Source organism: Phascolarctos cinereus, unplaced genomic scaffold (genome assembly GCF_003287225.1).
Source record: "Phascolarctos cinereus isolate Bilbo 61053 unplaced genomic scaffold, phaCin_HiC Scaffold_3;HRSCAF=262, whole genome shotgun sequence".
Classification (NCBI taxonomy): domain Eukaryota; kingdom Metazoa; phylum Chordata; class Mammalia; order Diprotodontia; family Phascolarctidae; genus Phascolarctos; species Phascolarctos cinereus.
Genome location: NW_027555736.1, coordinates 70,691,726 through 70,719,172, shown reverse-complemented (window position 1 = coordinate 70,719,172; position 27,447 = coordinate 70,691,726). Strand labels below are relative to the sequence as shown.

Sequence of the window (27,447 nt, the reverse complement as noted above, 5' to 3'; positions counted from 1 at the left end):
TTAGAGTGACAAGAGAAGGATAAGAAGAGGTCCAGGATTATCCTTTATCGGGGTATAGGGAAGAGACCTCTCAGACTATATCTTCACCTAACAACAAAAGGAGGGAGGTGGATCGAATATTTTATGATTCTATGAAATACATTCACTTGACTGGTTTCTTTTTTCCAATGAACAACCCCCCAGTCCCTCTCTGAAAAGGCATAGAATTAGACACCTACCATAATTTCCCATTGATTTAATTGATTCAGTATGTAATAGGCATCCACCTACACAGGACTAGAGGGATATTTGTTATCCCATTTAAATGGATTATATGTATGTATGTATGTATGTGTGTATGTATGTATTTGGGGGGATTTCATCAGTCTAGGAAACAACAAGGGTAGAAATTCTCTGCCCTGATATATTAATAATGATCAACAACTGTCATTTGGGGTGGGGGTCGGGCAGGATGGGGAGCCAGAGAGATTAAGTGGCTAAAATGCTTTCAAGATTATCTACTCTACAACACCTACACCTTTTGTTCCAGGCTGGGCTGCAGGAGCTTGCTCTTATATTTTTAAAAATAAGTTTTACGAGTGCCTCTTTTTTCTTTATGGTCATTTTTTTATATCACGGGCTTCCCCTCTGTCCCTCAATTGAATCCTCCCTGATAACAAGGAAAGGCAATAAGGCAATTAAGCCACCAGCAGCAAACTACATAGTGACCACGTCTTCCCGTGCAACATTTTGCCCAGACAGCCCCCATCTTCTACCCCAAGCAGGGAGGGAGGTTTCACAATGGGTTCTTCAGGGCCATTATTGGTTTTTTGTCACTATGAGTTTGGCTCGGTACCTTTTTTCTCTGCAGATCAGAGACGCAATTGTATAGCAGGGCTTCACGAGCAGCTGATTTTTCTTTTCCTCCTGGCTGAGCGTTGGGAAATTAGCGCAGAACCATTAAGGTGCAATATCCTATTAAGAAAAGAAAACTCACATGTGCCTGAGCAGATGTTCGGTGCACTGTACCAGGACGATTCCATCAAATGGGGAATGTTCACATACTGCGCCGCAGACTCCATCTCGACCCACCACGAACTGGAGGGGGAAATAGGATAGGTTACAAGCTGCCCAGAGGATGTTTGCTGTCTTAGGCTCTGCAGCATGTCAGATTCCCTGTTTGGGTCAGCTGGGTTAGGATGCCAGCAGTCATCACTGACCTCTGAGGAGTCATTCTTCATATGTCTCAGATCATATTGCCAAAAGGGGCGGGGGAAGAGTTTCCTCACACCAGCACTTGTGTTTATGTGCTCAGAAAACAGCAACAACAACCAACAGCAATGATAATAATTCAAATTCATTTCAGTCTTTAAGGTTTAGCCTCAGTTTCCTCATCTGTAAAATGAAGCTGGGGGCAGCTAGTTGGCACAGTGAATAGAGCACCAGCCCTGGAGTCAGGTGGACCTGACTTCAGATCTGAGCTCAGACACTTACTAGCTGTGTGACCCTGGGCAAGTCACTTAACCCCGTTTTCCTCCCCCTCCAGTGAAATTGTTGGACTATATGATCTGTAATGACCCTTCTAGCAAAGCATTTTTGTCATACCAATGATAGGTAGATAGTGCAAGTATAATAACAAAACCAATAATAATGATAACTAACATTTATATAGAGCTTTAAGGTTTGCAAAGTGCTTTGCATACATTATCTCATTTGATTCTCCCAGCAACCCTGTCTGTGAAGCTGGTGCTATTTTTATCCCTGTTTTACAGATGAGGAAATTGAAGTTCAAGGAGTTTATCCAATTTGCCTAGGGTCACACCTGGTGTGTGAGAAAGGATTGAAGCCCAGGTCTTCCTGACACCAAGTTCAAAGCTATCATATATCAATGAAAATTGGGGCTCAGAGAGAAGTTACTTATGCTCACCCACAGTATGTAGCAGAGCCAAGACTCCATTTGGGGACCTCCAACTCTAAATGCAAATTGGCTTTGACTTTGAAGGTTTGTACATCAGCTTTAAATAATATAGCCATATATATATGTATATATGTATATATATATGTATGCATACATAGATATATAGCTGTATATCCTTTTTAACATTGGTATTTTTCTTCAAATCCATATAACTATTTGGAATTTTTTGTTTTTGTTTTTGTTTTTAGGCAATTGGGGTTAAGTGACTTGCCCAGGGTCACACAGCTAGTAAGTGTGAAGTGTTTGGCCTGAGGCCGGATTTGAACTCAGGTCCTCCTGACTTCAAGGCCGGTGCTCTATCCACTGTGCCACCTAGCTGCCCCCCTAATTTTTTTTTTAATTTTTAGGTAATTGGGGTTAAGTGACTTGCCCAGGGTCACACAGCTAGTGTCAGGTGTTTGGTCTGAGGATTTGGACTCAGGTCCTCTTGACTTCAGGGCCTGTGCTCTATCCACTGCACCCCCAGCTGCCCCTTGGAATTGTTGCTCTATGACCTTGTTTTATGATGATTTAAATGAAAGAATATAAATTTTTATTTTAAAAGGGGAGACATTCTCCCTATTACTCTCTGTATGGTATTATACCCATTACTCTACAGATACTGAATTAGTTCTACTCTGTTGAGATACTGGAGCTAGTGCTTAGAGACAAAATAGTAATCACTCAAACTTGCAAGAGGCTAATTTTCTGAGAGTCAAATTTCATTGCTCTTGTGAATGTGTAGCAGCTGAATAAAAGTTGCTATTGGATGTAGTCAGTGTAATGTCATGGATAGAAAGCAAGCGTTGAAACCAGAAAGACCTAGATGCAAGTCACATCTCTGACACCTCCTGGTTGTGTGTTTTTGAGAGAATCGCTTCATCTCTCAGTGATCTAGGAAACTTTCTAAGAGTATGGGTTACAAAAAAGGTATCAGAAAGTATGGGTTGGTGTAGAGAACTTTTTCATCTGGGAGTTCTTTATGCCAATGAGCTTACAGCTTCAGTCTCTATCTCCCTGTTGGTCTAGTCACAATTCAAAGACACAAAAAGGTTGGAAGAAATACCTCGAGGTGAGAGAGAACAGATTTTTTGCTCCCAACTCTGTCATGAATTGATTAATTATATCTCTTTAATGGGGCTACCTCAATTCTGCAGTATTGAGAATGCCCTTATGTCAAAAGTCCTATAGGAGGAGGCTTCAGTGGTTAAAAAGAAAATTGTCTATCTTTCTCCAAAGATCTTTGAGTCTTTCTCCTGAAGTCCGACCAGAAAATGTTTGAGATCTGAACTCCCTTGTGTCATCCAGGCTTGAAAGCCCAGTCAAGGGCCATGATTGAAGTTGCTAATGGTCCTCAAAACATCTGTATCCTCCCTGGACTCAAGTCACCAAGAAACTCCTCTCAGAATTCTGTTTTGAAAAAGGAAAAACAATCATGATCTGTAAAATTATTTAAAAATAGGCAAATAGGGTAAACATGGACTTGGATAACATACTGCTGAGAATTAAGAAAAAGGAGGAGAAACCCTGTCATGCAATAATAGCCATAATACATTTTTGTATGGCACTTTAAGGTCTACATAGAGGTGCTAGGGAATAGTGGACAGGCCTAGGCTTGGAGTCAGGAAGACCCATGTTTATATCCCACCTTTGACATGTCCTAGTTATATGACTGGGCAAGTTATCGAAACTCTATATGCCGCAAGCAGCTCCCTAATAGCTTACCTAATGAATCACAGAGAGGTTGTAGCCTGTGTTGGTGAATAGAGTTCCTACTGATGAAATAACAAATCTTTTGAATTTTTGCATTTAAGTTTTTGAGATACTTCCCTCCCAATGACCCTGTGTAGTAGGTAAAACAGATGTTGTTATTCTCATTTTACAAATGAGGAAACTGAGGCTTAGAGGCCCGTGTAAATAAGGTAGAATATTCCACTCTTTGAGGGCAGAAACTGGTTTATTTTGGTATTTGTATCCTAGCATAGTGCTTGGCACACAATAAGCACTTAATAAATATTTGTTGATTAAGATAGCTTCACAAAAGTTTAGATAAATTTATGCAGGTAGATCCAGAATAGATTATTAAGGGAACTGAGAGGCACATCTCTAGCCTTTAAGTCTGACAAGAAAGAGAACCAAGACCTCTTACAAACTATGGGAGCTGTGATACTGCTGTCAGAAAATGCCCAGAGCCCAGGGTCCCACAGACTTACCCAGGAGAACAATTCTTACTTATTTATACTCTTGCCAAACCCAGCTGGTGACAGGTGAGGATGAGTTATTCAATTAGATCATATGATTGAGCACTCAGGCTCGTAGCCTCAGGCTGGAAGGACCCTGTGAGGCCATTTAATCCAGCTCTCTCATTTTACGTATCCGGGGAGGGAGGTCATGTGTTTTGCCAAATATCTCCTAGGCAATAGGTATTTGAGGCAGGATCTGAATCCAAGTCCCCTGACTGCAGTACTCTTTCCAGTGTATCAAGCTGCCTCCACGGGCTAGCAGCAAGCCCATTTGAAGTCTCACCTGCATGGACTTGTCATACCAGCGGTTTGCCCCATTTTTGCCATGGCCCCCTCCATGAAGGAGCTGAAGGGCCATGTTGGTGTCATTGAGTTCTATGCCTCCTGGCGCATCCAAACACACCAAGCAGATACATCGTTCAATCATGTCCAAGGAATCACGGTTGGTTGAATCTGCAAGGAAGAGTGGGCATGCTTCAGCGTATCATGCCAGTTCCCAAAGCTTGATTGTTACCCCCATTGGCTCCAGATGCAGCAGTAAAGAGGGTCAGACCCATAACCATCTCCCCAAAGGTGCTTTTTGACACATCTGGTTTGGTTAGTGTGTTGCTGTTGTGTGTTCACTAGTTTGAAAAGGTCAGAAGATGCATTGGTACAGAGAATGAGCCATGTCTTCCTTCCTAGGATTATGCTAACTGCTTAGACTGTTATGCTGACTGTTGGACTTTCTGGGCTGAAAGACACCTTCAGAAGTCATTTAATTTCCCACCACCACCTCCAACCTCTAGGCAGCACCACACTGACCTTGTTCCAAACAGAGGGAGATTCATCTGGTTTTTATATTCCTTAAGGAAAATAACATAGACTCAGAATGTCAAAGTTGGAAAGGACTTTGGGGACCATCTATCCAACCTTTTAATTTATAAATAAGACTCATAGGGGTGAATGACTTGTGACTTCATTACACCTAATGCCAGGTCTTGATGTCTACCAGCTACTGGCAAGAACATCTCACTCCATCTTCACTGCCCTAGTCACGGGACAGAAATGTCTCCAGCACCAGATGCAAATCCCCAACTGGCTGTAGATCCCAATGCAGCATTTCCTGGATATGGTTGATCTTGTTACAGTGGGAGGCCAAGGAAAGCCCTGAAATGCTAAGTCTATATCAGAAAGGAACTGACCTATAAAAGCAAAGTTTCCTATCAGGCTACTATGCCTCCTTTACAGTTTCCCCACAGAATCCTAATGGTGGAAGAGCAACTACATTGCTACAACATTTTCTTAGATCTTCAGACTTGTAAGCCCAGATCCTTATAATATCAAGCCTTCCCTCTCCCTTTTTATTGCCCTTTCTCTTTCTCAAATGTGCTCTTACTTGGATAGACAATAATAGTAATAATAATACATAGCATTCTTATAGTGTTTTAAGGTTTGCAAAACACTACGTATATTATCTCATTCTATCCTCATGACAACCCTGTGAGGTAGGTACTATTATCCCCATTTTACAGATGAAAAAACTGAGGCTGAGAGAAGTTAAATGCTCAGGGTCACTCAGAGGTGTCTGAGGCAGCATTATAGAATCAGGTTTTCCTGACTTAACCAAAAGATTGGGCCTGGAAATAGGGGATGAAGCCTGGTTCTTTTTCTGACTCTCTGGACTTTGCCATCATACCTCAACTGCTTTCTTAACCTGGAAGTTTCATCAGCTTCTATGGTCCTCTTACCCTGGAACATCCTTCTGCCCCTGTGCCCCTCTTCCCCCAGAAACTCCATTTTGTGGAAAGGCCCAGGCTGACTATCCTGCCTTCCTCTTAGGATTTTGCTTTTGACTCTAGATATCAACACTGAGCTATCCCTCCACTAATAAGTACCTTGCTCTGTGCCCTTTCTTTTCATCTTTCTTTAATCTGTTGTCTTACTCCATTAGATGGTAAGCTCCTTATTCTGATCAACACAATGACCAACTACAGATACAAAGGACCCATGGTAAAACATGCTGTCTCCTGAGAAGGAGGTGGAGTGGGAGAGAGAGAGAGAGAGAGAGAGAGAGAGAGAGAGAGAGAGAGAGAGAGAGAGAGAGAGAGCGAGCGCACGAGCTGAGAGATTCAAAGTACAGATGGAAGCTCCTTTAGTTTTCTTTTTTCTCTTTTTTTCTTTTCTTTTTTATTGGATATGGCTAATGAGGTTATTTGTTTTGCTTGAGTATACATATTCAGAACACTTTCATTTATTTATTTGCTTATTAACTTCTTAATAGGTGGGGGAAGAGGGAGTGAGGGAGAGAATTCAGAACTGAAAATAAAATAAATTTGAATAAAAAAGAAAGAAAGCAAGCTCCTTAAGGTCAGGAACGATTTTTCTTTTTGCTTGTATTTTTATCCCTAGTGCTTAGCATAGTGCCTGGCACATAGTAAGCACTTAATAGATGTTTGCTGACTGCCTGAATGAGAAAAGGTAAATGGATTTTTAAACTAAGAGGTAATTGAATACCTTGGAGAAAGCAGTTGCAGTAGATTGGTAGCTATAGAAGCAATGGACTCTGTAGGCAAGGGCCTAATGCAACGCCATTTCTACTACACAAGATGGTGGTTGGGTTCTGGTCAATCCTTAACTCTTGGGATCATTTTTCAGACTGCTAATTGGACATCTCCATCTGGATGCTGTGTTGGTAGTTTAAAACCAACTTGTGCAAAACTGAATACATCATCTTCCATCTCAAAACTTGCTTCTCTCCCCAAATTCTGTATTTCTTATGATGAAATCCTCCAAATAAGCCAGGTTTGAAACCTCAGAGTCACCTTGTCTATCCTCTCATCCTTACCTCCCACATCTAATCAGTTCCCTGGGTCTATTGATTCAACCTTCACAATATTTTTGTCATCCTCTATGCTCACGTGGTTACCACCCTAGTTTAGCTCTTGTCTAGACTATTGTATTAGCTAGCTAACTGGTTTTCTTTCCTAGAGGCTCTCTTTTCTCCAAACCATCCTTCACAGCTGCTAAATTAATCTTCCTAATGCAAAGATCTGGTCATTTTACTCTTTTACTCAAAAATCTTCAGTTCTTCCCCTTTGTCTATAGGACAAAAACTATAGTAGCCTTAGCCTGGCATTCAAGACTTCCACTGTATGATTCTAAACTACCTTTCCTGCCTAATTTCACCCTACTCCTCTTCACATATTCTACATTCTATTGAAAGCAGATGGCTAGCTGTTCATAGATATTGCTCCACCCACATTCTCCTGCCTCTATTCATTTGCTTGGGCTGCCCCCCAACCCCACCCCATAACTGGACTGCACTCCTTTCACATTTTTGCCTACTGAAATCCTTTAAGGCCAAGCTCAGGTTTCACTTCCCATATAAATGAAGACTCTCCTTACCTTTCCAGTTAAAAGAGATCTGTTCTGCCTCAAATTTCTTATATCACCTTATCTGGACCTTTCTTTTATCCTTAGCACATCCAACCTTTTATCATACTTATTTATGTAGATGGCTTATCCTTTCTATTAGGCTATAAGCTTGGAGGAACTATACCTACCATGCCATATTTCATCTTTATCTCCTTGGTGCTGATTGTAGTGGCTTGTGCCACTACATTGATGAATTGACTTTGTTGAATACTGCCTAAAGCATGGGTCCTATTATCTGCTTTCATCAACAAGTCGGTGTTGAGTGCCTCCTTTGTGTCCTGGGGGATGGAGGAGAAGACAAGAGTTCCTTCTCTCAAGAGCTTCCAGTATAGTTGGAGAGCTGGATTACACAAAGGATGTTAGAGAACACCAATGATAACAACAACTTCTATTTGGTAGCTAGCCGGTGCAGTAGATAGAATATTAGACCTGAAATCAGGAAAATGTAAGTTGGAAGCCAGTCTCAGACATTTACAAATTGTGTGACTCTGGGTAAGTCATTAACCATTGTCTGTCTCAGTCTCCCCCGTTTGTAAAATGGGAATAATAATAGCACCTACCTCCCAGGATTATTGTGAAGATTAAATGTGATAATATTTCTAAAGTACTTTATAAATATTAAAGCATATATGAATTGTAGCTATTATTATAATTTATTGTTTATTACCATTTATTTATTATTAATGGTCCTTTTTTTCCTGGTATAAAAGAGCACTGGACTTGGAATCAGAAGATCTGGGTTCAAATGCTGGTTCTGTCATTTATTAACTCTATGACCTTGAGTTTATAAGCCCCTTTACATCTCTAAGACTCAGTTTGCTTATCTGTAAAAATGGGACTATTGGATGATATGATCTCTAAGGCAAAGCATAACTTTTACATTCTTTGAACATTTTGATATGAAAGAATAAGACAGAGTATTAAGCTGTCAGGTACAGATGATAGGTACATTAGGGATTCATAGGAAGGAGGGATCAATGTGGACTGGAATGGCAAAAAATTTCACCAAGGAGATAAGGCTTGAGTTGGATCTTAAAGGATCCTAAAAACACAGATCTTGAGTTGGAGGGAGCTCCAAGGCCATCCAGGCCAACCCTTTCACTGTCCAGCCTCCTAGAGGTGAAGTAACTTGTTCAGCATCATTTGGTGGTCAGCTCTGGAGAGGAAGCTTGGTTCCAGGTGATCTGACTTCAGAGCTGGTGTTCTTTCTACTGTGCTGTACCTCCCCAAATAGGATTCATAATCGTAATCATAGAGATTAGATAAGGACTGGGGGCACTTTATTCATTGTACATGCTGCTTCCTCTCAGGTAAGTGGAGATATGGTAGAGTAGGGTATGGCGTTCTAGAAAGTGGACAGCATGAGACATAGAAAAGGAGGAAATGCAAAGTATTTTTGGAGGTGATAGACAAAGTCAAGGCTTTCTGTCAAGAAGTAGTAGGGAATAAAACTGGAAATACAGGTTGGATCCAGATTGCAGAAGCCCTTGAATAGCAGGCCAAGGCACTTAGAATTTATCCTCGGCTGGAGAATGACATGGTAAAATGCAAGGAAGTTTAATCTGGTGTGATCTGCAGAACAAATTGGAGGAAGGGAGACCAGTTAGGAGGCTGCTGCCTTGGTCCAGGGGTGCATTCACTCATGCTGGCTGAATGAATGCCTGGTCTCCATTGGACACCTATAGGTGGAACGTTAAGGGCATGAATTTGACGTGGACTCCTTCTGACATTGCATGCACAGACAACAACCTGGCCAGGCCTAGACGTGATGTGGGTGCAATGAGCCATTAAGTCCCAACTCTTGGCCCTGCTGCAGCTACGTGGCCTTCAAAACCAGGCCCAAAGGGTGGACAAAGTCCAACTAAGCCTTCTAGGCATCCGAGAGCTAAGGCCACTTTTCTTGGCCTTTTGCAAACCCCGATGCTCCCTACAGTCAAGGGCCTGCAGTAAACTTAGAACACTCATTAATGCAGGGCCATTTCTACACAAGACAGGTGTTGGGTTCTGGCCAACCCCTCACTCTCAGGAAAGAAAAACAAAGTATGACAACTTCTTGGGAAAGAAGGGCATCCTGTGGGCACATTTGGGAATAAGAAAGAGACTCTTTTTCTTCCTTCCCCTTGGGGTGTAAATGACTTATGGGAGGCCCTAGCATTCCATGCCTAATAGGCAGAAACCAATGTTACACAAATTTTGGTAATGTGGATGAAGGCTTGACAGAGCCCCAATTTAATCAGATGGAATAAAAATCAAAATTCTGAGCCTGAAACGGAAAAGCAAAATGGCCTTGCAAATGAACCCAAACACACACAGGGAGCAGATCAGTCAAATGCTGACAAGTTTATCATGTAAAGAAGAAAATGAGCTGCACCCAAACTCACCCGCCGTGACTTGGGCCAGAGGAGGAAAAAAACCATATCCAGGCGTAATGAAAACAAGGAGCAGGCAACGGGGAAAATGCAGCAAGAACAGTTTGTCTTGTTGCACCCTCATCTGGCACATTGAGTCCCATTTAATATGGTAAATCAATCTTGTCCCAAAGAACCACTGCTTAATAGGAAGAGGTGGGCGTTGAGTAATATCTGGCTTATCGGCTCTGCCATCAGAGCCCATATTAAGTGACAAGGGGAAAAATGATCCTTTCAATACAAAGATTTCAGCCACCACAAGGGTTTCATGATCCCGTTCATTTCCAAGCAGAGACTATTATTTAACGACCCTGTTTCAAATGGAAGGTAAAGGCTCTCCAGACTACAACAGCAGAGAATTAGAAAGAGAGATGGTTTCCTCTGCTTCTGCATGGAAGTGAAGATGGAAAAATCATAGGATCAGTAGGAATGCAGCAACTACTCTGCTATATTGTTTGCCCTCGTTGGGGGCTGTTGTTCAACTCATAGGAAACAATCTTTTAGGTATCACTAAACCGGCATCTTCATCTTCAAAATATTACCATGTCTAAAATTGCAGGAAGTGGGGAGAGATGAGATTCTAAAAACTGTAAGGGGGTTGATGTGAAAGTGATGGCTATAATGTGGGCTGGCAGCACTTTCTATTTTAAGGCAATTGTCCTTCTGGACAGAGATGTAAAGTCATGTGATTTAATATGATTATTCCAGGAGGAGAGAATTCAAGGAGATCGAGGCTTCTCCAGCATTAAACAATGTAAATTAAATCTGGGGTAACTGTAAGAGGAGGGCTTGATTGGGGAGGGGCTATTGGGATGGAAATGGGAGGGAAAGGGCACTGGGAATTACCAGTTCTGTTTAATTCAATTGGAAAAACATTTGTCCAGCGCCTGCTGTGGATATCCTCCTTTAAAATTTTCTTCCAATGTCATGAAGGTGACATCAGGTTCTCAAAAAGCAGGAGTTCTGGAAAGTCTTACAAAACAGAAAAGACTCTGCTTGCAGGCCTGGCATCCAAGAACCAACCTAGCTGAGACTGAAAAGACTCAGCCCCAGGTTTGCCATAGAATGATACATTTTTTTAAAAGCTGTAGCAACTTTACTAAGATGCAGTCTGTACCAATGGAGGGATTATTTATACTGATGAAATTACACGTCTTTGATATATTGATTATGTGCAAGCACTACCCTATGTGCCTGGGCCACAAAAATGGATACGCTACAGACCCTGCCCTCAAGGAACTTACAATTTAATGGGGTATTGGGGGAAGACATATACATGAATGACTATGATAAGAGGAAGTGTTATGCTAATTTGAACTAGATTCAGGCAATATGATGAAGAGAAAACTATTACTTTCAATTTGAAGGTGTTGGGGAAAGCTTTATGGAGGAGGTGACACCTTGATTAGGCCTTGAAGCAATAGAGGAGCTCCATGAGACAATGGTGGTAGATCAAAGATGGTTGAAGGGACCTTGGAGGTCATTTAGTTGAACACCTTAATTTTGTATATCATGAAACTGATGTCTGGTATGACTTGACTAGAGTCACATGGGTTAAAAAGAACAGATCCTGACTTTTCCCACTCCACTATATTGCCTCTTTCATGGAGGATAGTGTGAGTGAAAACACAGAGATGGGAGAGGACAGGACAGGAATAAGGATTCATGAGTGACTCAGTTTGTCTGGGATGTAAAGTACGTAAAGGAGAGTAATAGATGGTAAAAAGGGTAGGTTGGAGTCAGATTGTGGAAGACCTTGAATATAAGGAATTTATACTTTATTTGTCAGACAATTAGAAATCTTTGAAAATTCTTGAGTAGAGAGGGACTTTACAAATATTAGTTCTTTTTATCCTCACAACAACCCTGGGAGATAAGAAATCTGAGGCAGAGAGAGGTGAAGTGATTTGCTTGGGGTCACTCAGCTAGTGAGTGTCTGAGGCTGGATTTGAACTTAGATCTTCCTGATTCCAGGTCCAGTGCTCTAACCAATGTACCATGTAGCTCTCTGATGAGGCAGATGAAAGCCTAAAGTCAGGTGGTTTCTATGAGAATGGAAAAGAAGAGATAATGTTTATGAGTTGACAGATATCTGACTGGACAGAGGAAAAGAAGATTCGAAGAAGGCTCGCAAGTTTTTAGCCTTCTAAGTGACAGAGAGAATCTGATACCATCAAAAGAAGTAGAGAAGTTTGGGGAGTCGAGTTCAATTTTAAACGTAAAATTGGTTTGCGTTTCTATTAAAACTTCTTGGTAGATTTCTCCAGAAAGTAAACAAAAACACGGGATCATGGTGCTCAGGGATGAAGGATTTAGAATGGCTACATAAACGTGAAAATTATCTGCAGAGAGGTGATAATTGAAGCAAAAGAAATGAATGAGATCCCAAAGGAAGGGAATGGAGAGAGAGAAGAGGGCCGACACTTAGGTACACTCACAGGTAAGGAGCAGAAAGACAATGAGGAGTTAGCAAAGGAGGCAGAGAAATGGTCAAACAGTTAGGTAGAGAACAATGGGATTGCAATGCCGTGGAAGAGAAAGGAGGACATGTCAGGGAAGACATGGTTAATAGCACCATGCTGTGGACATGTCAAGAACAAGAGCAGAAAAAGCCCATTGGATTTAGGCATAATGAGGTCATTAGGAACATTGGAGTGAGTGGTTTCAATTGAGTGATAGGGTAGAAAGCCAGATTGCAAAAGGTTGAGGAATAAGTGGTTAGGAAGTAAAACTCAGTGAGTATAGACTATTTTTTTTCTAGAAGTCTGGCAGATTGAATGATAGCTTGAGAGGATTTGGGGGTTAAGGGAAAGTTTGCTTGTTTTTAAGGCTTAGGGAGCCTTGAGCATAGTTGTAGGCCAAGGGGAAGGAACAGTAGTACAGAAAGGGAAATTAGAGATGCAAAAGGGGATAATTGATGGAGCAAGTTCACAGAGGAGAAAGGAAAGGATGATATGGAAGATCTAGAAGGTAGTCTATAAAAAAGCTTTTATGTAAACTAAGGATACTAGCTTCAGAAAGAGAGAAATCCTGAGAAGCCCATGATCTCATTTCACTTACCATCTTAACTTAGTCTCATTGTGCTTATCCAGTTCAGGAAGCCAGAGCTTCCAAATGAGAGTTTATTCCTTATAAAACATCAAGAAAAGGATAAATGCAGATTTATCCAGACTTGGTTTGGATACTTATTTTCTAGTGTACATATAAGAATAATTCTATTCTCTCATTGGGGAAAGTAGATATTCAGACTGTGGTTTCCCCAAAACATGAAGAAATGTGCATTCAGTCACAATAGCCAGAGAGTTGTCTGCTGGACTGATTCCATAAAGAATTCCATTTATTCTGTCCAAGGATTTTACTGTAAAGGCAGTTGTCATCCATGTCTCGGAATTAAATTAATAAAGCTAATAGTGGCTTCATCTTGATTAGTTTTCATGCCATGATGTTGCATCCTATTGAAAGTATGTGTGCCCCACTTTGTCAGCTCTTTCTTTGCTTTTTTATGGACCTTTGCCAGCAATGGCTCAGTTATAATTGGCTTCTGTTGATGTAAATATTTACGGGACATCATGTAACCCAGAGGGCATCTGCTTCAAAAATATGTGTTTCGTAGGGATCACCATGGCAGGTTTCCAGGAAATACTGGTGTATTCTGTAAGGATTTTCTGTTTCTTTCATTCTTCTCCTGTAAATTGACACTGCTATCTTCCAGACTCAGGGAACAATTGCTTTATTAAATATCCAAACCAGGATAAATGTTATCAACTCATCCTGGGCCCAGAAACAGCTTGGCCTTCATGGTTAGATGGCAATAGATCCTGAATGAAATTTACCAACTACTCAGGGATTTGAGACTCCTTTTGGGACCTCTATGGTACTTTCTATCTCCTTGCCCTAAACCTAGTGGTCACTACTAAAAGTAGTGGGACTGGGCTCTCCAACCCTAAACTGATCTGCTTAACCAATACTCAGGATTTCATGCTATGGCCAGAGAAGTCTAGCAGGGAAATAAAGCTTTGTCTACCCTCCTCATCTTCAGCTGTACCAATCTTGTATCAACTGCCTGTATGAAACAAGGAGAAGTGAGTATGTTCTTTTTTTTTCCTTCCCAAAAGTTCTAACTACCTATAATTATTCAGGTCCAAGTTCACATGCAATATTGGGCTATAGATCAAGAGAAATAATGGTGATTTAAGACAATCTAATTAGGGATAACCTTATAAATAGGTGGTAATCAAGAGGATATGGAGGAGGATTCTGGGAAGATGGCAGAATAGATCAGAAAATTTCAAGTTCATAAGATTTTCTCCTACAAAAGAGATGAAATAGTGCCTCAGGGTGAACATAGAGTGGTAAAAATAAATGAGTAAGGGCATAACAGGAGTCCTCCTGGACAACTGGAGAAGATCTGAAGAAAAGTCCCAGAAAAAGATTTGGTCCTGTGAAGAGTAAATATCTCCAGACTGGGTCTGAGGTCTGCTTAAACAACAAGCAGCAAGCCCTGGGATTAGCTGGGCTGAAGTGCTACCTTGGACCCAGCCCATGGGAACTTTTACCCCAGGACAATGAGGGTGTCTGAGCCAGGGAAGGTCAAGGGAACCTCTACTGACAAGGAATGCCAGACCCAGCTGTGCTGTGGAGACAAGGCAGGGTGAGAAGGAACCAGCACATGCCAGGTGAGTGAAGAACCAATGGAGTGGGGATGCTGCTAGCTATGGACACTTACAGGAGGCTAGAGATCTTGGTTCCAGTTCCAGGCCAGAGGGGAGAACTGAAGGAGGATCTGAGGACAGAGGCACCATCCCCCATACCCCAGGACTAGAGGTGATTATAAAAACTAAGCTACTACAAAATTTAAAAAAAAATGCACAGGCGAAAGAGAAAGAATCCAACCATAGAAAGTTACTAGGGCAATAGAGAGGACTGGGGTTCATCTTCAGAGGAGTATACTGAAGCAAAGGAACCCTCTTCTATCCCAAAGAGTAACATGAAATGGGCACCTGCTCAAAAAGAATTCATAGAAGAACTTTAAAAAGACTTTACAAAAGAAATGAGAGAGATTGAGGAAAAACTAAAAAACACAAAACCAAAAAAAGAACAATCCAAGAAAACCAGGAAGATTATGAAAAGAAAATCAACCAATTAGAAAAGGAGATCCAGAATCTCAAGGAATAAAATGACCTTGAAAATCAGAACTGGGTAAGGGGAAGCCAGTAAAGTTTTAAGAGACCAAGAAATAATGAAAAAAAATATAAAGAATAAAAAATAGAAGAGAATGTGAAACATCTCATAAGAAAAACAACTGATCTGGAGAACAGATCAAGAAGAGAAAACATAAGAATAATTGGGCTATCTAAAAGTTATGATCAAAAAAAGAATCTTGATACAATAATACAAGAAATAATTAAAGAAAATTGTCCTGAAGCATTAGAACAAGATGAGAAAGTAGAAATAGAAAAAATCTGCTGATCACCATCTGAAAGAGATCCTATGAAGAAAACTGATAGGAATATTGTAGTCAAATTCCAAAACCCCCAGCGCAAGGATGTGGTGCCACACAATCACACAAGACCTAGCAATGGTGACATCAAAAGACAGAAGGTGTTGAAACACTATATATGAAAGAGCAAAAGAACTGGGGTTCCAGCCAAAAATATCATACCAAGTAAAGCTAAGCATAATCTTGAATGAAAAAACAAATGGATGTTTAATGAATTGTCTTACTTTCAGGACTTTGTTTAAGAAAAAAACTTGAACTTAATAGAAGATCTGACATATAAGAGCCAAGAGAAATATAAGGTACATACCAAAGACTAATTACAAGGTACTCAATAAGGACAGACTGTTTACTTTTAATGTATGTAAAATGTAAAATGTATATCTAAGATTGTTATTAGTAATTTGGTAGTTCAAAAGAAAGATTGGGGCAGATCATATTGGGATATGATTTTTAAAAGTAAAACCATTTAGGAACAGGTAAAAAGAGTAATTATTTTATACAAATGAGATGCAAGAGAAAGAACCAACACAGAGGAATTAGTTGGGGGAGGAAACCTACTTTCTGGAAACCTACTTTCATTGGGAATGGGTTCAAGAGGGAACAATATATATATATTTTGTATCTATATCCTCTTGGAGAGGGGGTTGGTTAAATGATAGGAGGGCAAAGTAGCAGGCAGAAGTAAAGTAAAAGATTTAGGAGGGATAGGAAATTAGAGATATACACAAACAAAAACAAAGATCAGAAGTAGAATTTGTTAGGGAAAGTATATGTTTTTATATATACATATATATATATATGTATGTATATATCTATTTCTATACATAAATATATCCAAACTTAATTATAGCCTTCTTAGGGGAGGGCAGGAAGTGGGGGAAAAGAACAAAGTAAAAAGTGCACAGCAGAAAACAAAAGAAAACTAACAAGGAAGCAAAGAAAAGATAGCTCTCAACACAATGCATAGTATGTATTAGATAGGCTTTCTTGAAATAGAAATTTATTGCTATATGTTTTGAATCCTCTCTTACATTCTGCTGTGTACACAACATGCTTTTTTTCATTTTGTATTTAAGATTCAATATTTAAGTTTATAATATCTTTTTCTTTTCTTATTGTGTATTTAAGTTTCAGTGATTAAAAAGAGAGGATGTGGTGTGAGAGATCAGGGAGATCTCCCTGGTTTTAAATATCACTATTATCTCCCTCTCCCACTCCCCACTTCTCTCCTTTTGTTCATTCTCTTCTTTATTTTCCTTCTTTTTCTTTGTTTCTTTTCCTTCCTTCCTTCCTTCCTTCCTTCCTTCCTTCCTTCCTTCCTTCCTTCCTTCCTTCCTTCCCTTCCTTCCTTCCTTCCTTCCTTCCTTCCTTCCTTCCTTCCTTCCTTCCTTCCTTCCTTCCTTCCCTCCCTCCCTCCCTCCCTCCCTCCCTCCCTCCCTCCCTCCCTCCCTTCCTTCCTTCCTTCCTTCCTTCCTTCCTTCCTTCCTTCCTTCCTTCCTTCCTTCCTTCCTCCCTCCCTCCCTCCCTCCCTCCCTCCCTCCCTCCCTCCTTCCTTCCTTCCTTCCTTCCTTCCTTCCTTCCTTCCTTCCTTCCTTCCTTCCTTCCTTCCTTCCTTCCTTCCTTCCTTCCTTCCTTCCTTCCTTCCTTCATCTCACTCAGATTAGAAGTGCAGTGGCCACTCATGAACCCAGTCTAACTTCCCCCAAAATCTTTCCTACAAAAAAAAAATGAGAAAATACCAAAGTGAATTCTGAGCAAAAAAGCCAACAAAAGTCAGAGTGAGTCATTATTCCAGCCCAGAACAGCTTACAGAGGTCTGTGGACACTGTAGTGAGGGCTGTCAGGAGCACAGCACGCTGGTAGAGGTGAAAGTGACACAGGCTATGGGTCTTCCAGGCATGCTGCACAGGGATGGTAAGGCAACTAAATAAATTGTTAGAAAAAGATTCCAGTGAACCCATGCTATTTCGCAGCTCAGTAGCCTATTACCCAGTTCCAGATCACAATTCAAAGGCAGAGAACAGTCACAGTAACAAGAGAGCAGGGGTCCTACCTGGGTAAGGACCAGAGTGCAAGGAGGAGGGCAGTGACCAGAACTCTCTCCAGATCACACCGCCTTGGAAGCACTGAAAACCTGCAAGCCCCCAGATTGAGTTACAGAAACTCAGGTTGCCTATCATCCCAGAGCAGAGAACAACTCTAAAATCCAAAATCAAGAAATAGATTGGAAAGTGAGCAAACAACAACAAAAAACTTGATCATAAAAAGCTTCTATGGTGGCAGAGAAGTTAAAAACATAAACATCTACAAGTAAAGCCTCAAAGAAAAACATACATTGGAGGGGCAGTCAGGTGGTGCAGTGGATAGCCCTCTGGCCTTGGAGTCAGGAGGACCTGAGTTCAAATCCGGCCTCGAACACTTGACACTTACTAGCTGTGTGACCCTGGGCAAGTCATTTAACCCTCACCTTTGCCTCACCAAAAAGCAAAAAAAAAAAAAAAGTACATTGGACACAAACCCAACAAGATTTTCTGGAAGAGCTAAAAAAAGAGCAAATTTTTTTAAATCAAATAATAATGGTAAGGGAAAAATCAGGAAAAGAAATGAGAGCAATGAAAGAAAATTATGAGAAGAGAATTAACAGGTGGGTAAAAGATGTATAAAACTTCACTGAAGAAAATAACTCCTTAAAAATTAGAATTGGTCAAATGAAATCTAATAACTCCATGAGACATCAAAAAAAAAAACAGTCAAAGGAATGAAAAGATAGGAAAAAAGTGAAATATCTCATCAGAAAAACAACTGACCTAGAAAATAGATTGAAGAGGGATAATTTAAGAATTATTCAACTACCAGAAAACCAAAATTAAAAAAGGAACCTATACATCATACTTCAAAAAATTATAAAGGGAAACTGCCCAGATATCATAGAACCAGAGGGTAAAGCAGAAATTGAAAGAATCCAATGAACACCTCCTCAAATAGATCCCCAAATGAAAACTCCCAGGTATATTATAGCCAAATTATAGAGCTCTCAGGTCAAGGAGAAAATGTTGTAAGCAGCTAGAAAGAAATAATTCAAATATGTGGAGCCACAGGCAGGATCACACAAGATTTAACAGCTATTACTATAAAGAATCAGAGGGCTCGGAATATGATATTCCAGAAGGTAAAGGAGTTAGGATTACAACTAAGAATAACCTATCCTAGCAAAACTGAGTATAATCCTATGGGGAAAATGAATATTTAATGAAATAGAGGGATTTCAAGAATTCCTGATGAAAAAACCAGAACTGAATAGAAAATTTGACATTCCGATACAAGATTCAAGAGAAGCATAAAAAGATAAATATGAATGAGAAATCATAAAGGACTTAAACTGCTTACATTCCTAGATGGGAAGATGATACATGTAACTCTGAAGAACTTTGTCATCATTAGGGAAGTTAAAAAGTGTCTACTGGGGGTAAAATTGTCATGCCACCACAATCATAATCAGAACCAAAGCTCCAAACCTAAAACCATAACCAAACTCAATACCATAAATTTAGGAACCAATGAGCAAATATTGAGTTTGATAGCAAGGGGCCTCCACCTACATGGGCAGAGACTCTACAAAGGAACAAAAGGACAAAGCTTATGTAGGTTCCAATTTAGGCAGGTGGTAAATTGGATATAGGGTACTTTCAGACTGAACAAGGCTGTTGCTGGAGGGCCTGTCTCACAGGATAGGAAGAGGGGAGGCAGAATCTTTTGATTGGTTAGATTTGTTGCTGGACGAGTAACTGGAAAGGCTCATCTTCTGGTTAGCTAGCTATCTCTCGTAACAGAGAGATCCCACCCTAATAGATAGGACTGTCCTTGTTGTTTCAGCAGTAAGGAAGGTCACAGGGTAGAAGCTGCAATACAAACAGAGTCGGGCAAATCAGAGGAACTACAGACAAAATGGAGTTCTTTTAGCTTTCTTGGCTACCTGCAGTACTTAGAATGTAAGTCTATTATTTTGGAATGATCTAAAAAAATGGAAGAGTGAGAAAGAAGAAAGCACTGGAAGAAGGGAAAAGGAAGAAGAACGGGGAGAATTATTTCACACAAAAGAAGTGTTCAAGAAATAGATTTTACAATGGGGAGAGCAGGCAACACTTGAACCTCTCTCTTATCTGAACTATTTCAAAGAGGGAAGAATACACACACATAGAGCTGGGTGTGAAAATTCATTGCACCTGACAGGGAAGTAGGAGGGTAAGAGGCTAAGAGAAAAAGGGGTGGTGGTAAGAGGGAAAGTAGATTAAGAGAAATGGTGATCAAAAGCCAAACAATTTTTTGAGGAGAGAACAAGGTAAAAAAAAAATTAAGTATTAATACCCATCTCAAGTAGCTAGACAGTATAGTGGATAGAGCATTGGACTTAGAGTGAGGAAGGCCTGAGTTCAAACCCTGACCTAGCTACTACTTGTATGACTATTAGCAAAGCACTTAACTTTTCTTACCTTCAGTTTCCTCATCTGTAAGATGAAGACAAAAATAGCGCCTACTTCACCAATTAGTTGTGAAAATATATATTAAAAACCATGTAAAATCACTTTATAAACCTTAAAGTGCTATATAAATACTAGCTATTATTGTTTTTATCTTAAGCTATTATCAACCATTAATACCTTAGCAAGAACTGGTTTATCAGTTTTACTTCTTCTAATTGTAACAAGTAGATAGGGAGGAGAGGGACTGAAAGAGGAGGAGGAAGGATACCAAAACCAAATTTCATCTATTTGATTTTATTCTAACAGGATGGACACTACAGATGGCCAGTGAATCTGGTCCAGAATTGAATAGAAGGAAGAGAGTGGACTGGATTGCATTAGGGAAATTGTGTAGTGCTTTTAATGACTCCAAGCTTCTCCCTGGAACAGAAACACATCTTTTAAAACACCAGTATGATTCTGGTGATGTTAAATGGCTACAAATCATGGAATACCACAATCTCTGATGAATCAAAGTTGCAGTTCACCCAAAGGGCAATAGAGAGATGCATAGTGGGTGTGCGTAGCCTGCAGAATATTACTAATGAAGCAAAGAAGTGATATAAAGATGCCATCAAAGAGACATATGACACGAAGATAATTTATGTAGTAGTGAAGGACTAGAGAGCTCTAGACTTGGGCTTAAGAAGATCTGAACTTGAATCTTACCTCTGACACTTGCTAGCTATGTGATCTTGGCAAGCAATTAACCCTTATCTGTCTTAGTTTCTCAACTGTAAAATGGAGATAATAATAACACTCAATAATAGCAATGTTGTTTTGAGGATCAAATGAGGTAATATTTGTGAAAGAATTTTACGCACCTTAAAGTGCTATGCTTTAATTTAAACCTTAAAGTGCTATAATAATTATTATTATTACTGTTACAAGAGATAAACAATACATGCTGCATAGGTACCTTCATCATGTTAAAAACTCTAGAGGAAACTAGCTAAACACATTAATGGGAGATTTACAAGAGGGCTTGGACTAAGGTGCACAGGATGAAAAAGCATGGAAGGATTTTGAATTATACCATGGGGAGGGGGCATTCACAAAGAAGAGATCTTCAGATTGGTTGAAGCATGCATTGAAGTGTGACCGTTTTGTTAGGATGTGAAGTTGGTTTAGCCTCATTCTGAGCAAAGCCTTTACTTCAATGATGAAAACAGGAATGGAGATCTCTGGAATGACAAATTAAGGGGCAAGAGGATCTTCCAAGAGTCTGAGGATTCATACACCTTGGCTTTCCTAAAATTATAAACCCTCCATGGGGAAGTGAGTTACAGGATTCAGCAAAGAGAGTGAAAGTAGAATTGGTCAGGATGGCAAAAGTGATTGCTGTGTTGGATTTTGCACCCTGTGGGGTGAAGATTAATTCTATTATAGTGGCATAGGCGCTTTCCCTTCTTCCCAGAAGAGTGAACAGCATGCCTACACCACCATAGATATAAGGGAGACTACCAAGAAGATGAAAGAATAACAGGGCAGAGAGAGCATGGTCCTTTATGATTTTTCTCAAAAATACCAATTGAAATGACAAAAAGAAGCAAATCGCTAGAAATTTGCAAAGGAAAATTTAAATTCATAAAAAGATAATTATCAAATTAAAGAAATCCCATATAATAAGTAAAAATATGGAGCAAGAGAAGTGGGGGTGGGGGGATATGGGAAACATTGGAAGAAAGGAATACCAAAACAGAATTCCCAGAAAGAATTCAAGAAATCCCCAGAGAATACTGTTAAATATATAACAGACACAGTCGAGGAATAAAAGGAAGGGTTGGGGGGAGGAATGAGAGGAATTAAAAGGAAAAATGAGTGCAACTAATAAACCTCTAGAGGAAATTATGACAAAATTCAGCAAAATGGAAAACAGAAAATATTTGAAAATATCAATGGGCATAAAAGTAGGACTAAATACAATAGAAGATAGAATACAATGCAATAGAAAATGGAATGGCAGATATCACAGTTAAGATGGTAAAAACAAGGTCAGAACATAACAGAATTGGAAAAACAGATTTCAAAGCAATGGAAATAGAGAAGAGCAGGTATGAGAAAATGGCATGATAGAAGTCCTCTAGAATCTGTGCCAACTTACCTCTCCAATCTTTTCTCCCAATACTTCCTTACACATTGTATGCTTCAATGAAACTAGTCTACTAGCTCTATGATGAACATGACACGCATTTTCTTACTTTGGTGCCTTTGTTCACAGCATCATTTCATCTCTCTCCCTTCCATTTCCTCCTCTCTCTCTGTACTTATCTTGGTCCTATTCTCAGTTCAAATCTCACCTCTTCCATGAAGCTTTCCCAGGTGGTCCAAACCTACAGTGATTTCTTTCTACCCTGAACTTAGGTCAAATCAACAAGCATTTGTCTATGTCCCAGGCACTGTGCTGGGGCAACCCAAAAACAAACCCAAATGCAATTTTAGACCATATTAATAGTAGCGTCTAGGACAAGGGAAGGAGAATTTCCATTGTTCTTTGCCTTTATCTGATCACATCTGGACTATTATGTTTGATTCTGGGCAGCATATTTTAGAAAGGACATTGACAAGCTAGAATTCATCCAAAGGAATACAAACAGGATGATGAGGAGCTCAAAATCACCTTGAGAAGATTGCTGGAAGGACCTGGGCGTATTTGACCTGGCATTGACCTAGCAAGCTACCAAAACCTTGAGCTCTTTTTTTTTTTTCCAGAGAAATTGCTATGCAGCCACATCTCCCCTATTCTATATTTGATATTTTTAAATTCATGCATAAGATTTTATATCATTTGTCCAAATTAAATATCACTGTGTTGGTTCCAGTCTGAGATATTTTTTACCCTGATTATGACATCTAACTCCTATTAAGTGTACCTTCTTGCTTCATATCATCCACAGATTTGATGTCTTCATTAATGTCTTGAATGAAAATCTTGAGCAGAATTGAATCTAGGAGGCTCCTGGGGCTTTCTATTAGAAACCCTCTTTCAATTTCACATCAATCCATTACTCAACACTCATTGTTCATCCAGTTACTAATCCATTTAACTATTGTCATGCAGTTGCCATGTCTTTATCTTGCTCGTGAAGATATCATGAATGTTAAATGTTTTATGTTTGTTAAATGACTCCCTGAAATCAAGGTATAGCATTTTGTTTTGTTTTATCTTACTATCCTCTACCTAGTAAATCTCCTTTTTGAAAAACCATCACTTTCATCTGGGTTGAACAAGGGAAGAAAGTATTGTCTACACCATGGCCAATATAATTGAGGAGAATCTAGCTGGTAGCAGTTGTAATTATGTGGTACCTGTATGTCTTAGTTTAGAGCAGGGGTTCTTAACCTTTTCTGTGTCATAGACCCCTTTGACCATATGGTAAAGCTTATGGACCCCTTCTAAGAATGATGTATTTAAATGCACAAAATAAAATACATAAGATTACAAAGGAAACCTGTTATGGTGTAAGTTATCAAAATAATAATTTAACCTTCCTCTTCCCCTCTAAGTTTGAGGATCCCAAGTCTAGAACTTCTAGTCTGGAGAGACAGAATGGTATAGTAGAAAAAGCACTTGACTTTGGATTCAGAATGCCTGGTTTAGAGTCCTCGCTCTCTCCCTAATTGTATGATAGTAAACAAGTTATTTAATCTTTTCAAGCTTAGATTTCTTTATCTGTAAAATAGGTCTAAGAATACACTACCCACAGGATTGTTATTCACTCTGAATATTCTCTATGCAGACTAATGTTATTATTATCATTTGAGATGTCTGTGGACTATTGGAGAGAGATGAAAACTCAAGTAAGGTGATTTGGCATGGAGTAGTAAACTATTGCTCTTCTTTGCCTGACTTCCTGAGGGTATTTTTAATGTATCCAGCATCTATCAGAGTGTTCTACACATAATAGGTGCTCAATAAATGTTTGTTTTTCATGACTCAACATGGAATACAACAGTTTCCTAAGAAGTAGAATGAATATCATCCAGAGGGTAATGGCTGCAACATTTGACCAACTAGAACGTCTAAAGAAGAACAGGCATAAATGGTGTCATTGGGCTGGCTGTGTCAAAAATGAGCAATATGTTTAGACTGATAGAGCACTCCACAGACACCCTTGAGATGTCGGAAATTAAGCAAGGCTCCAGTAAAAAAAAGCTTATGGAGAGAATCTGGGTCAGAACTACATAGAATAGGAAGGCCTGGATGGGTGGAAATCTGCACTGTTGGAGTAGACTTCCAAATTAATAAGATTGTAGGTCCATTTGAGTATTTACTTTCCCATTCTGCTTTGGAAATGTAGAACTGAGCTTTTCTTCCAGTGTAATGTAGAGAAAAGAGGAAAGGTTTGGAAATCTGTAGTCCTAGGCTACAGTTCTGGTGCTTCAATACTTGTGAGTGTGGTCAAGTCCCTTAACCTCTCTGAGTCCCGGTATCTTCCTCTCTAATATAACCACAGACTGACTAGATGATCTCAGAGTGCCTTTCAGCAGTAAATTTCACAATACTTTAGTTTCAGCAATGGCTTCACGCTTGAAATCATACACACACAAATTGGAATACATCTTTCACTAGAGGAAATTTTCAACTGCCTTTCTCGTCTTGAATATCTTTTACGTTTTATAATATTCAGTATTTCATCTTCTTTTGCTACTTAAGTAGGTTAGCAGGGATTTCAGGAAGAAAACTTATTGAAGGATCTTATTTGTGTTTGAGGAGGAAGTGTTTTGTCAGAAGTTCTGGTAGAGAGTAACTTAACTTTTTCAAGGCAGGGAGGGTTTCATTTTGATCTTTGTATGTTCAGGGCCTTGGATATAGTAGGTGTTTAGTAACTTTAGTAACTTTGTAACCTGAGCTGAATTGGCTGTGATTGGGAATAGGGTACACCTGATAGAGTATGAATGGAATTGAATCTGATTCAGTGTGATTCAGTTCAAGAAGTGTTTTTTACTTACTTTGGACTTACTGCCATGTTGATATGTCATTGCCTCAGAGAAGCACCTAGTCTAGGTTTGGACAGCAAGACACATTGAAATATATCAAATAATAGACTGGATTGACCAAATAAATGATTCCATGGAATTAGAAATACAAGGAGAAGCAGTGGGAGGGAGAGTTCAGGCAGTAGAGTCTGGAGATAAAGTACATGTCTTCGTAACTAGACCTAATGATTCCAACTCTACATTTTGTAGCCTCAAAGAGTCGTTTCCAGGGAAATAATGAAATTTTAAATAATTTAACTGAAATCCTAGTACATGTGTGTATGTACGTGTATGTGTGTGTGTTATATGTATTATTATATATATATATATATGTATTATATATATATTCATGCTATACAGTACATTTTTTCAGGGATATTTTATGGTTTGGTTCATAAAATCTGACATATAACTTTAGGGCATCACAGCTTTGAAAAGATTGAGAAATCACTGACCTAAAAGGTTGCTATCTCAGACCAATACATTAGAGCTGGGAAGAAAATACAATCACAGGGAACTTCCATTTATCTTCTGAGGAAAGCTTTTTATCATATGGGATAGTACATAGAGGCCTGGCCCTGGAGTCAGGATGACCTGAGTTCAAATTTGGCCTCAGATACTTAATAGCTATGTGACTCTGGGCAACTCACTTAATCTCTGCCTCGCTCAGTTTTCTTAGCCATAGAACAGGGATGATAATAGCACCTGCCTCCCAAGGTTGTTTTGAGAACCAAATGAGATAATATTTGTAAATTGCTTAGCACAGTTCCTGGAACACAGTAAGTGCTTAATAAATGCTTGTTTCCTTCAAATCAATGGCAACAAATGAAGAAAAGGAGGAAAGGAATAGGCTTTTGAGTGGAACGTAAACTGCTAACCTGTTCATTCATGAAGCCATGACATATCTGTAAAGGGTAGAGACAGAGGCAGAGGAGATGGCCAGTCATAGGGAGTGAGAGAAATACCTGAGTTATTAAAGATGTTGATCCTGAGGCTTGGATCTGGATCCCCACCCTTTGCAAAAGAACTGTCAGGAAGATGAGAGAGGACTGGTGATGGATTTCCTGTTGATTTTGTTCTTACAGTCAACACACACTCATGCTGTAAAAATCTGAGGGATTAATTATACAAGAGAATTCCAAGTTCTGCATTCCTTTTTGTTTCTTACATACCAGAAGGAATATATCAATTTAGAAATATTAGAGCAAATGGAATGGATTTTCTTGGGGACAGACTTTCTCATTATTAAATGTTTTCTAGGAAAGAAGATATGACAATTTGTGAGGATGTTGTAGATGGAATTTGTTTTGTGTAGTGTTTGCATTATTAATTATGTGGCAACTGAAGTTGAAGGATAATAGGATCATTGATTTGGAGATAGAAGGCCTTAGACATTTTTCTAGTTTTAGAAAGACCCTCATTTTATAAATGTGGAAACTGAGGCCCAGAGAGATTAAGTGACGTACTCAAAATTACAAGGCAGCAAAGGTCATTCACAGCTGACTTCAAAGCCATTGATTTTTCCACTTTCTACACTGCTTTCCCATCCCTTCCAATTCTGTGATTCTAGGAAATGTAACTTAATGAATTTCAGTTAGTACAGATTAAGAATTTAAATCTGATACCAAATCTTGACCATTCAGGAGAGAGAAATGGTATAGTCCAGAGCACTCACTAAATTAGAAATGAAATTGAAAATAATAGCACAGACCATTATTTTGATGACCCTCTCTTTCTCATGAAGAAGGAAAATAACAGAAGGTAATAGTAGCCCCTTGAGAGAGTTAATTGACTTTCAGGATCTCAGTAATTTATTCAATTCATTGAGGGCAGGGACTATGTGTCATATTTCTTTGCATTCAGCACAATTCCTAAGTCAGAACTGGGCCTCAATTCATACATATTTACCGATTGATAATTCCAGAGAAATGTGATTGGATGAAATGAAAACAATAATACCGACTTATTAATAAAGAAGTAGGACTGGCTAATAAGTACTTCCCAGGCTTTTCTTCCAGTTTTCCAATCCTTCACTTTAGCTGGACAATGGCTTAAACATTCCTATCTCTGCATTTCTATTCATACTATTCTCTACCTCCAATGCCTTTCCCACTATTCTTTGCCTGTCCAAATCCTAACACTCTTTAAGGATCAAGCCTTTGTATGTCTTCCAAGAAGACTTTCCTAATTTAGCCTGAAGCAATATTTCCCACTTCTGGACATCAACAACACTTGGAGTCTCATTTGGTACTTAGTCAAATATTTTTGTTACTATCAGTTATTGTCTCATGTATATGTGCCTTGATTTACATTTGTTGTACACTCCTTTAAGAAAGGGACTGTAACTTATACTTGTAACCTGTACAATGGCTAGTGCATAGGACTTGTTGACTTACAAGACTCTGGAGCTGAGAGAAATCTTATGACACAGCTTCGTTCAACA

The 27,447-nt window shown here is 39.4% G+C and overlaps 1 protein-coding gene across 1 annotated transcript in view; it reads right to left on the bottom strand.

Moving 5' to 3' along the window:
• The window catches only part of CHAT (choline O-acetyltransferase), a 101,021-nt gene that overhangs the window by 34,549 nt on the left and 39,025 nt on the right, over positions 1-27,447 (bottom strand). The window contains exons 8-9 of the mRNA XM_020996744.1: positions 4,463-4,632; positions 977-1,077 (exon numbers count right to left, since the gene is read on the bottom strand). Of these exons, the coding sequence (XP_020852403.1) occupies positions 977-1,077; positions 4,463-4,632 (271 nt within the window). The remainder of the gene's footprint in view (positions 1-976; positions 1,078-4,462; positions 4,633-27,447) is intronic.